Source organism: Fundulus heteroclitus, chromosome 2 (genome assembly GCF_011125445.2).
Source record: "Fundulus heteroclitus isolate FHET01 chromosome 2, MU-UCD_Fhet_4.1, whole genome shotgun sequence".
Taxonomy (NCBI): domain Eukaryota; kingdom Metazoa; phylum Chordata; class Actinopteri; order Cyprinodontiformes; family Fundulidae; genus Fundulus; species Fundulus heteroclitus.
In genome coordinates, this window is record NC_046362.1 from 3860378 (window position 1) to 3872493 (window position 12116).

General features: G+C 42.3%; 1 protein-coding gene across 1 annotated transcript in view; it reads right to left on the minus strand.

The window, feature by feature from the left end:
* Window positions 1–12116, minus strand: part of met (MET proto-oncogene, receptor tyrosine kinase) — an 89083-nt gene that overhangs the window by 13203 nt on the left and 63764 nt on the right. Inside the window, exons 13-16 of the mRNA XM_012863644.3 lie at window positions 9656–9809; window positions 8136–8270; window positions 5756–6016; window positions 3031–3111 (exon numbers count right to left, since the gene is read on the minus strand). Coding sequence (XP_012719098.2) covers window positions 3031–3111; window positions 5756–6016; window positions 8136–8270; window positions 9656–9809 — 631 coding nt within the window. The remainder of the gene's footprint in view (window positions 1–3030; window positions 3112–5755; window positions 6017–8135; window positions 8271–9655; window positions 9810–12116) is intronic.

Consider the following 12116-nt stretch of genomic DNA (forward strand, 5'->3'; position numbering starts at 1 on the left):
GCGAATTATTGAGGAGTACACAGTAGTCAGGACTAGAGAGAGCAAGCAAGAGATGGTCAGGGATGCAGAGGATCACAGGCTTCAGGCAGAAGGAGCATCGGATTGAAGGAAGACTGAACAGAACCAATGAACTAAACACATTCTTCAATATGTTTAGATCAGGAACAAGCTTGGTATCCTTCTCTCCTGTCTCTAAGCCAAGAGAGCCCCATCCTGCCTTGACCCACAGGTTTGCTCTTTAAGTTTTATTAGGTGATGCAAGGCTTGGATGCAGCTGATCGCTCACAGAGTCCACGGATGCATCAGTCATCATCAGCAAGAAATACATTTAGATGACCAATTATTGCAATTAAAACCAGATAATTGCATGCATGAAGCTCTCTATTCACCGTTCCTGGGCTAATCTGAAGGCCACATGAAGTTTGGATGTCTGCAGCTATTGGCCAAGCACAAAGCTGTGCACTTTAGTATCCACTGACTTCACTGTGTACTTTCATATGGCCAACAGCATTGTGGCTAAAATGACGCTGTTGCCAATTACTTCCATTTTCTTTTAACACCACTAACAGTCGTCTCTGGGATGTTTAGTAAGGAGGACGCGTCATGAGTGGACTTGACAGAAGCGTCATCCTATCACCGTACCATCCTGGAGTTCAGTGAGCTCCAGGGAGAGAGCCATCCTGTTACAAATACCTGTAGAAGCATTTCAATGCCTCGGTGATTGGGTTTATACATTTCTGTTCACGGTGGAGATTGGAACATCTGGACTCAATGATTTGGATAGGTGAGCGCATACTTTTGGGGATGTAGTGTACATATTGCCTTAGAGTTGACAAAGGTGTAATTTCCTTTAGCAATACACACTACACTGTGTCACTACACAGAGTGGAGTTGCAGATATGAAATACCTGCAGTTTCAACATCAGTGGGGAGGTTGTTTCTTAGATGCATTTGTGATAGACACCTAACTAGGGAAAATGACTCCGTCACCAGTTTTCCAATTCCCATTTGCTGAATGCATCGCTCTTTCTGGCATCTTGCTCTTTAACCTCTTTGACTCTGCAGTAATCTGGTTACAAATAGATGCTTTTAAGGAAGATGATTAGCTTCAGTTAACGGTCAGACCTCAGACAGAGATATAAATAACATGCATGGGTTAGAAAAGCTCAGGGAGTCACAAAACACAAACATTCTAGAATTTCAATCCTAAATTTAGGAAATTTTATTTTTTACTGATGTTAAAAAGCAAATTTTCCTTAAAACTTTCATCTTCATAGAGCACTAGATTATGATCAAAGCATCTTCTTAAGGCTTTAAAAGCAACAAAGGCCAAAAATAGCACTTGACCCGTATTGTTGAAAAAAATGGAATAAGAAAAGGTTCAAATCCCCACGGAGCAGACCACAGCAGACCGAGCGTAGGCCGTCTCCCTTTAGTGTGTGGCCTCCTCTGACTGCATGGGGGAGTCCTCCGCTTGGCTTCAGCATCAATCTCCCCGGCCCAGCTGACAGGTTACAAGATTAGCCGGGACCCTAATGTCGTCCTCACCGCTGGACGCTCATTCATCACCATCAGCTCGAGCTGAAAGGGATTCTGGGCTCTGATGGGATGAGATCCATAATCCCCGTGCTGGTGCTGTGATATCCCGCAGTAAGCATATAGGACAGTGTAGACACATGAGCCTGTGCCTGTTTAGACTAGAGCAAAGTGCACCAAGCCTTCCTGGGAGCTGCGCTTTTTTTATATTCAAACCAAGGATGCATCAGTCATCATAAGCAAGAAATACATTTAGAGGACTAATTATTACAATTAAAACGTGCGCCGTACAAAAACGTTAGCCCCAACTGTCTGAGATTCATTCAGACCTCTGTTTTAGATCAGTTAGTATGCCCAAAATATTGGTCTTAACGTCCCTAACAGCATCTCCATTATAAGCCCACTGTATTTGGTGAGATTTATGAATGTTTAGGAAGCAAATATTTGGTAAGCAAGAATAGTTTTGGTAATCCTGACTCAAAAACAGGAAAGGGTTGGGCTGATTGAAAAGGTTAGTTTGGACCTTTTGAAACCAGGTTGTTATCGTTGTTAATGCTCCCCTCACCTGTAGAAGAAAGATACAGTCAAGCCGCCTCACCGGCTCATTAGGTGGATCAGCTGATGGGTGTGCTAATTTTCAAACAGCTATGAAAGCCAAAACGTACAGGAACACACCATATCTGATGCATATTTGTTTGATGCTGCTGCACAACTGAGGCAGCATCCAGAAGTTCCTTCCCTTTGTGGCAGAGCTGGAGCGCACCAGAGAGAGATGCAGCTGATCCGGCGGCTTATTGCAGACTCAGAGTAACTTCACGCAGAGAGACGGGTTGGGCTGAACACAGCAGCACCAAGCAAAATAGCAGGCAGCTATTATCTGCTAATATAACATTGTTTCCCATTGAAGCAACCATTTTCGCATTTGAAAGGATTTCACTTCATTTCCAAAAAGCTTGCGCTGATATGCCCTCGTTCTGCTAAAGGTAAGAGAGCAATTACACAGAACCTCGGTTTAAAATCCGAACTGACCCTTTAATGTAAGACAGTGAGAAAAGAAGTTATGTGTCTGTTGATCCAGTGTGAATAAAAATCTGCTTTTAAGAAAAATTCATGGCTGATGTGCGCTCCGTTAGACATCAAAATCCAAATATTTAGCCCCCCACCAGCATGTCTGACACATGAGGTGTTAGTGTGCTGGTCTGGGATTTCAGGTGTTGTTCACTGTATCTCACTTTGTTTCCACCCAATCAGAGATGTTTATAATGCCCTGAACCGCAGAACTTTAGAGTATTGATATGCATAACCTGGGGAAAGTTGATGCAGATCACAACATGCTGGTGTCATCAAAAATATCCTAGATGAAGAACCTAATCCTTCCCAACCTTCCCCAAAACTCCTAAAACTCTTAAGTCGGTTCCTCCTGACTGGTTTCCTCATCCCTTACCGGATAAGGACACGAATGACCTACTAAATATAAAAAGAGCTTCTACTCACGGTTTAGGGACTTGACGGCACAATGCTGCTTCTGCCCATCCGACTCCAGCAGCGTTCCGTGGAAAACACAGCCAAAGTGGCCTGCAGGTTATGACATGATGTACATTAGTCAGAATCAGTCAGAATCAAGGCTTCAAACGCTCCTGTTCAAACCTGTGAAGGATACCCATGTAACACGTCTGTAGCCTAGGCAGGGGTCACATGGTCATACCACAGTCATTTAGATGGGGTGCAAAACTTATGAGGTAATGTGAAGGAGGCCTTCACTGTCTGTAAAACTAAAACCTCCTGCTTATGTTGCAATGAGAACTTCTGCAGCCCCTGTTTTGCTCTGCAGATATTAACGTGTATTTTTTTTCTCTGTAACAATTATTTCATCAATCACTGAATAAAAAATGTAAGCCTTCTGCTTCCTAAACTTTTTGGAGTTGCCGCCACTTGGAAGGGACTAAATCAGTCCCTACCAAGTAACCCAGTACGAGGCCTTATTCATTAATATACCGACACTAATTAGCAGCGTCAAACCCCTTTGAGTTATCGCGTGTTTTATTGAACGGTATCCCTTATTTCAGAAGGGGGTGGGCTGAGTTTCGACTGAGAAGGGTGCAGGGTTGAAATGAGCGCGGCGTTCTGCTATCACGTCCTTGCAGATGGCTGGCAGTGTTGGATTACGACTCTGCGCCACAGACCCTGGGAACACTAGCTGGGAACAAATCATCCTACGCCACTTTGAAGCACTCGGGCGGCCACCAAATCCAGGCTTCTGGGGATAACTCAGGCAAACGTGCTGCTTTTCCGGACCATTACAGTGTTTATGGTCTTTGTCTGTTCGATGTTAAATGTGATCCGGGCTACAGCGCCTATTAGATGTGGTAAAATGGGCTGATTTTATGTCTGTATGTCAAGCTGGACGTTTTGTAACGCAAGTAATTAAACTGTTAGGAGACACATTATATTTTTGCCCGACTTAACGTAAATCTCCTGCAGTATAGCATGTAAGCATGACAGTATTATTAGCAATCAGTTGTAATCGGAATTATTTTTTCTTAGGCTGCCAGATTCTTTTCTCAAGTCATGTAAATCAGGTTGGATTAACTGCACAAAGCAAAGATGGTAAATTGATTATAATGTCTGACTTTGTGGGAAACAGACTACAACATTTAAAATGTGCCCCAAACTAAGTTTAGCTCTGAAACTTTCTTTTCAGAACTGAACCAGATGATTTCCAGCTCGATCGGCCGTGAACGGTGACTGGATGTCTGTCTGAAAACGTGCCACGCTTGAGCGCTAACAGTTCACGCTAACAGGTCACGCTAACAGCACTCCTCGGTGTGAATGCTGTTACTGAGAAAGTATCAGTGACATTATTTAAAAATGAAGACACATAACAAATAAGATGTAAGATGCTGCTCTACAGGAAACTATTTATTTGTCACATATGAGATTCATTCAGGCTGTGAGAGAGCCAGACTTAAAGCGGATAACAAGAAGGACCATATTACAGTAATGTTGTTTTGTTTGCTCTTTTTGAGCTTTGTATGCTTATCAGCATTGCAGTGCTGGAAAAAAGTTTCCCAAAGTAACGCCTTTCCTATGTGGTGCTTTAAGCTTTAGAAGGAAGCAGAATGGCTGATCGGACCGTTGGTCTCCAGCTTTGCTTCGTATGCTCGTCTTTTAGGCTTTAAAATTCCTCAAGCTGTTTAATGAGAACACGAAGAGCAGCGTTGATGCATTCTAATTTCTTTCAATCTTTTTCCAAGGAATTTTTTTTTAATGGTTTAGACATGCTCCATTTTATCTGCACAATAATAGTAGTCCTCTGTTCATCTCCTCTGACGTTTCATTGTTTTAAAATAACCAAAAAGATTATTTCTTTTTTTAAATGTGATGTTTCCTCACAATTACTGTACCTGTATCAGGCTTTAAAGGGGTAAAGGAGCAACAGATGTTGCCCATCAATCTGGGAAGGATCATAAAGGCCATTTCCAAACTATCTGAAGCCAATCATTCTACAGAGCCATAACTACACAAAGAGACTCTATAGGCTAAAAGACACTAAACAAGTATTTCTATGAGATACCAGCAGAATTCCTCTTGTATCTAAATCCAGCTTTGCAGCAGGACTGGGGCTTTTTGCAACACTGGACAAGAATAAAACACCAGACATCTTGAACAATATTTTTTTTTGGAAAAATGAGATCAGAACAGAGATGTTTGCACGTCTTCATGTCATGCTAAAGCCACACATTGCATGCTGGCAGAAACCTCTCATACAAGCTGCCAGGCATGGTGGTAAAGGGGGGATGATGTGGGCTTGTTTCACGGGGTCTTGTGTCCTTGTAGTCTAGGGGTGACCAGAAATTCCTGTGCATATTTAGTCATTGAACCCTACATGTACATTTGATTCTACCCTAGAATCAAATGTACAGCAGATAATCTCCCGCAACATGGCAGAAGCCAAGATATTGTAATGATCCTACCAAAGTCCAAACCCCAATCTGATAGAAATTACTGTATATGGTGGGCAGATATTAGTGTCTGAAAACCTTTGGTCTGGACCAGGGACAAATAAAGGACATTGAATCTCATTTGTGCTTTTGTACACTTTAGTTCAGATTAGTTACTGTTACCACCTAGTAAAATAATTCTTATTATGGCTCCAGTGTGAAAATATACAACAGAAATGCTTCATCTCAGCACACGCTGCTCTCTGCTGATCACTGACCTCGGCCGATGACCTGGTTGACGTGAAGCAGCAGTTTCTCCCTTGCGATCACCACATGCTGCACCTCAGTCAGCAGGTCCGGGTGAAGACAGGACGGGTCGATGTGGACCGGAGCCATCAAGAGGGGTGAAACCAATTCGCCTTCCATGCCCAGGCCAATCCCACGTCCCACCGTGACCAGTCTGGGAGACAGCAGCTCCCCATTGGCTCTGTAGATGGGAGGAGCTGCCCGACATGTCTCGGGCCTGTCGACACCCTGATCTGGAGAGGCAAAGGAAACCAAAAAAAAAAAAAAAAAAAAAAAAACAAGGTCAGAGGTTGGTCGCTTTATCAGAACACCTTGACCTCCAGATGTCAAGGTGTGTTACATGATCAGAGAGGGACAGCTACAAAGATGGAGGGAAATTTGAGACAGATATAGGAACTGAGAGATGGTGGGAAAAAGCTTCTGATTTTCTTTTCTGATCCTATTAGTGGACCGTTAATAAAATGTAAAGGTTCCTCCAGAAACGCCAGAACAGAAGCAGAGCTGAAAGACAGAGAGCAAGGTCTAATGTCCTGAAAGCAAACTTTCCCTGGAGGGAAGCATTAAGTCATTAGTAAATCCACCCTCTGTAGACTTAAGGCCAGCACAGAAATGGCTTCAGCTATGATCCTGGGGATCATAATGCAGGGAGCCTCTCTGTGGCCCCCAGGACCAGGACAGAAACCGCACTAGGCCCTGCAGATGACATTGGAGACCATTGATGTCTCGTATATGATGAGTTGTTCTACTTTGTACTTTTTCCATTTATGTGGTGAAGTTTCATGTATTTAGAGATTTTAGTTTCTGTGTTCCTCGTCTGTAGCTTCCTGTTTTAACATGCTCAGCCTTGTGCTTTCTGTCTCTTTACCTCCCGTTATCTCCCTCTCCTGTTTCTGACTTTCTCTGCCTCCTTTTTGCCGTTGTATTTCATTCACACGTTGGGTTGTGTTCAATTCTGTGATGTTCTTGGGTCCCATTTACAAAACATTGTGTAGAACCCCTACTAAAAGTGTACACTCGCCAAAATAAATAAATAAAATAAACGAAAATGGCATACGGCAAAAAAAAAAAAAAAAAAAAAAAAACATGCGCATACACACCTCAAGTGTTTAAAACGCAACAAATTCCATATTGGCAGTATTTATTAAACAAATATAAAACTGGAAGATAAAAAGCCATGTACATCCCATGATTCTGAAGCTCATGAACTTAAGTAGCTGTTTTTCACATGACTTTATCTCTCTCACACGCTGTTTCAGAGGAATTCTGGCCTGCTCCCTGCAACACCAATTCATACCTTTTACATACATACATACATACATACATACATACATACATACATACATACATACATACATACATACATTAGTATTCCTGCCAAATAGTATCTCTACTTTGGTCTACTTTATCAAAGGACGCTGTTTCATCCATTCACCCATTGTCTATAGCCGCTTATTTGTGTAGGTCCATGGGGGGCAACGCCTATCCCCAACAGTCGTTGGGCAAGAGGAGGGTACACCCCGGACAGGGTGTCTGTCCATAACTGGGTCACAAAGGACACAACAATCATTCATGCACACAATCATACCTACGGGCAGTTTAAAGAGACCAGTCATGTTTTTGGACTGTGGGAGGAAGCTGGAGTACCTGGAAAGAACCCATGCATGCATAAAGAGAACATGCAGAGAGAGCTGCTAACCACTGCGTCACCAGGCAGCCTCACCGGGTTTCATGGAGTCTTGCGGTTAGTTCAGATGCAACTTTGTGTACCTAAGTCTTACTGCCATATTCTTTACATAGAAAAAAAGGCGTTTTCTGATTATACCGTCATAAACATAAACACTCAACATGCTAACTTGGCCTTTAGAGCCTGATTTTTTTAATGCAATTTATCTGAGCCAGGCACAATCTGACATTAGGTGAAATTCTTGGGACGTCTGTCATGTTTAGCACTTGTGAATAATATTTCTCACTGTAGAATGGAGTTCAAACAGGTTGAACAATTGATGGGCAGCAGCGATTGCCATAGTGTTTCACTTGAAAAGAATGTATTGTCTGTCGTTATGTAGGTAACAAATTTTTCATGGAACATTGTTCTTTTTTGCTGAAAATTACACCCCCTCCCACCCTGCCCAAAAAAACCCAAAAAACTAAACAAACAAAAAAACAACCTTTGATTAATTTAACAGATGACGGCTGCTGTTAGTTTGAAACATTTATAATAAGGCATGCACAGCTAACCACTGAGGCCAACAGGTAAGGCAGGAGACACATAGGAAAGGGGGGGAAGAGTGAGAACAGGGAGTCAGGTGGAGAATGGGATGGGATTGGGGGGGGGGGGGTTATCTGACGTACCCTCCAGCAGGGTTGTTCTATAGTCGACTGACTCGTGGGAGACCATTTCGTTAGTGGGGCTGACGCTCCTCGCGTTAGCCAGCCTGTCCAGATGCTGGATGTGACCCCGGCCATCATACCACACCTCAGACAGATCTGGAAACAAATGTTGCAGAGACAGAAAGATAAGAGGGAGGAGATGGAAAAATAAACAGGGGGAAGAAAAAAAGAACGTCAAAAAGGAAAGGTAACATAGGAAGAGATAAGGGAGAAAATATAGATATAAGTCATAGAAAAAAAGCTAAGTGTTTCCACCAGTGCATCCCACATAAGAAATTCCTCTAAGCCCACCAGGCAAACCCCCCCAGCAGACACATGCACACAGGTCAGAAAAACAAAACAAATCAATGAACTTCATTTGAACACAATCAATTGACATAAATCGAAGCAAAAAAAATTAAATAAAAACACATTTATGGCACTGTCTAACGCCAATGTGTTTAAAAAACTAAAACTAGAATTTAGTGCCAGCGACAGAAGGAACATTTATTAGGGAAAAGATTCAGAGAATATAAAATAAAGTTCAGGAGATTCAACAACCAGCAGATAAAAGTTATGATAGAGTTCCAGTTTTGGGTATAGAAGGAGCATTAAGAAAAGGCCTCGTGTTTTCAAGCCAGGGCAGTCGGGCTGAACCGCTTTGTTCCAAATATCACGTGTACAGAGTCGACCAGAAGTTTACATACACTAACCTTAATAGTGGGCTTCTATTGAGCCAGTCTTTTTTCCAGCAGGGTCAGCATGATACAATAATCAGCTTACATGAATCTTAAAAACAAGATTTGGGGTCACAGGTTTCTATTATAGATGTTTGTGATGAACACAGGACTCAATGAAATAAATGTAAACACGGTACGAAATTCTTTAGTTGGGGGCAGGGAATCCCACACACCAACCCTGTCATAATTTTACCTGGGAACATCATTAATTTTCATTTTCATTTTAAATCTGTTGGTTTCCTGCCACAGACCCAGCTCTGAAGCGTAGTCACTAACTTGCCTGCATCACTGTCCACAGGGACATCGCTCAAGAGGACACCGACTAAAAAGCACCTACTCTGAAAGCAGCACAACTCAGCTTGAAGGAAACTTAAGCTTTTTTTTTGGTTGTTTCACAACACTATAAATGCATCATTAAAAAACAAAAATAAATTCCCGTAATGGTGAAGATGAACGTGTGTAAACTTCTGATTGAAACTGTACAAAGTACAAAACCCTGGCTTTTTATGTTCAAAGTGCATGTCAAAGTTAAGTGAAGAAAGAATTTGTGTCTAATTAAACAGGATGAGAGACAGTTCTCTGTAGCATTCAAAAATAGTATGCAAGGGCAGAGACATTTAGAATCTATCAACCAGAAAGTTGTGTCCTGTTCGCTGTATTTACTGTTATGAAAGATTGTTATGAAAGATAGCATAATCAGCATTAGTCACGGTATGGACCTGCATGTCCCGATGTTACCCACGGACACCGTTCTGCTCTTACCGTCAATGTGCTTGCTCCTCCTCCACATCAGCAGCGTTACCAGAGAGAGCAGCAGCAGGCTGACACAGACGCAGCCCACGATGAGGCCTGTGTAGTCCTGCTCCTGCGCCAGCGTCACCTTGCCCAGATGCTTGATGGAGTCCGCTTGGCGCCACTGAACAATGGGAAGGGATTTGGCGTGTAAGGAGTGAAGGAAGTGAACTTCAAAAACTGCAGCAAATTCAGTTTCTGTTTCAAGGGGGCTCAGGTGTGCACTCGGTTTTCACGGCAACTTGCTTTCAAATCTACAGGAAAAAGCTGAATGAAATGCAAATGAACGTTTTGGCTGCAACTTGCAAGCGAATGTTGCCCCTCTGACTGAACACTAAGGGAGTGAAGCAGTGGTAGTAGGAGCATTACTCTTTTAAGAGTCATCGTGTTTATTTCATATTTACTATTATTATCTAGGCCTGTCAAACAGCACGACTGAAGAGCCCTCCTTGAAATACAGGACTGTGAAAACTGATTCACTTTCTCATTTGCTGGGAATAGTTATTTCTATCCCTTTCAGAGAAAGAACCACAGTGGAAGCTATTATTTAAAAAAAAAGGAATAACATGGAGTGGGAGCTCAACAACGCCTGCCACAGTTTGAGTGTTCACGATTCAAAGATAAAAAAAGAGACTAGCATCCATTGGAGAGATCATAGACCAAAACTACTGCTGATCAAAGAGAACACAAAGGCCCATCTCACGTTTACCCCACAAAAACAAGATGATCCACATGATCCACAAGACTTAAAGGAAAGGAATCTGTGGACAAAACGTACCACTTTTTGGAAAAAGCAAAACTAACAGAATTTTGTTTTCTCTCAGGTTATCTCTGTGCAATATTAAAATTAGCTTGATTTAAAAAGCGTAAGTGTGACAAAAAAACAACAACAACCTAAAAGACCTGTGCAAACGTTCCACCAATTGTAGAAAGTTATCCAGGACTTTAAGTAGCATTTCACCCAACACTGCATCCTTTCAGCACCTAAACTCTCTCTAATTGTGTTGACTCTGTAAGACATACATGACACACTCCTAATTCTTCATTTCAGGTCGTGTTAACCATCATTTAATTTTCCGGTGACACTTTCCATGAGAGGAAAGTGGCCCTGATAGTATTCATAACCCATTAAAAATCGTGTATGGCACACGACATGCTACAGTATTTGCATTCAGGCATCATGATGGGCTATAATCATGCCTATGAACAAATAACACATCAGTCCGTTGCCAGAGTCTGGGGACAGATTATATCAGGGATATTGCTCCTGCTTTTATTAGGTTTTGCTGAAAGTGAGTTCCTACAGCCGCCTGCTGCAGATGGAACGATGGGTGTGTAAATTAAGACTGTCTGGACGAGCCTTGATGTTGCTTTGTGCAGCAGAGGGATATTGGCTGACCCTGAGATAAGGAGTTTTCTCTGAAGGCCCGCTCACGAGTCAACACTGATGAGCCTGATAGTGTTTGGTCTGGAGACGGCTGGAGGATGTTATCTCTGAAGGAGTCTGAAGACCAGCAATGCTGGTTTGGACTATAAGTGGTGGACGTTTCATCACATGAAAGCGGTTGGGTGCTAGGAGTTAAGCGTTCTACATTTTTGTGTAAACTCAGCAATTAGTTTACACAAAAATGCTAATGTTGACAATATAGTTTAATCAGTTAATTAATTTTTACAATAACTTCATAAGACATCGTTTACTTTTACTTGGTGGAGATAGTCACACCTTCAGCTGCCTTCTCACCATTTCCTATCTTGCCATGCGTGTTGGTGCGTTGGAAAATGGGTGCTACGTGGGTCCAGGCATGAGGAAAAGATGAGGGTTATGTGGAACATTAAATCCTGTCATGTCTTTGACGGGTTTGTGTCGCTTTTGTTACACACCAGAACCATGTGTGTATATCGGGATCAAGGGTGTGGAATTTAGTTTGAAAAACAGACAAACACTTGGGTTTGTGAGGCATATCACATGCTTAATGATAAAACCAGCCCCTTCAAAAAGCTTTTTTGTTGCAAGCTGTGTGCCATTTCTAAGTTTTTATATGAACCCTTACATGTTTTGACGTGTCCTTGCACCTTCAGTCACAGTTCACACACGTTTTCCCTCCTCGCACCTGCTTCTTAGCATTGTTGTAGGTTTTTTTTTATGTTTTGTCTCTTTGCTTCATCGTCGAGAAAAAGACATATGTGTGTAAAATGGCTCCGAGTTATGCCCGCTGACATATCCAGTCTGTGCATGCCTTTCTTGCTACTCAGAAGCTGCCTGCCTTACGTTCAAGTGACAAGATGGACAGCTGCTTAGTAAGTCCGGTCACTCATCACACTGCGTAGCGGATTCTCTCTGAGCTCCTTACTCATGAAGGACTACATTAGGGCATGGAACTATTGAAGTTTCTTGTAAATGATCTAGAGCACATGAATAATGTGGTGATTC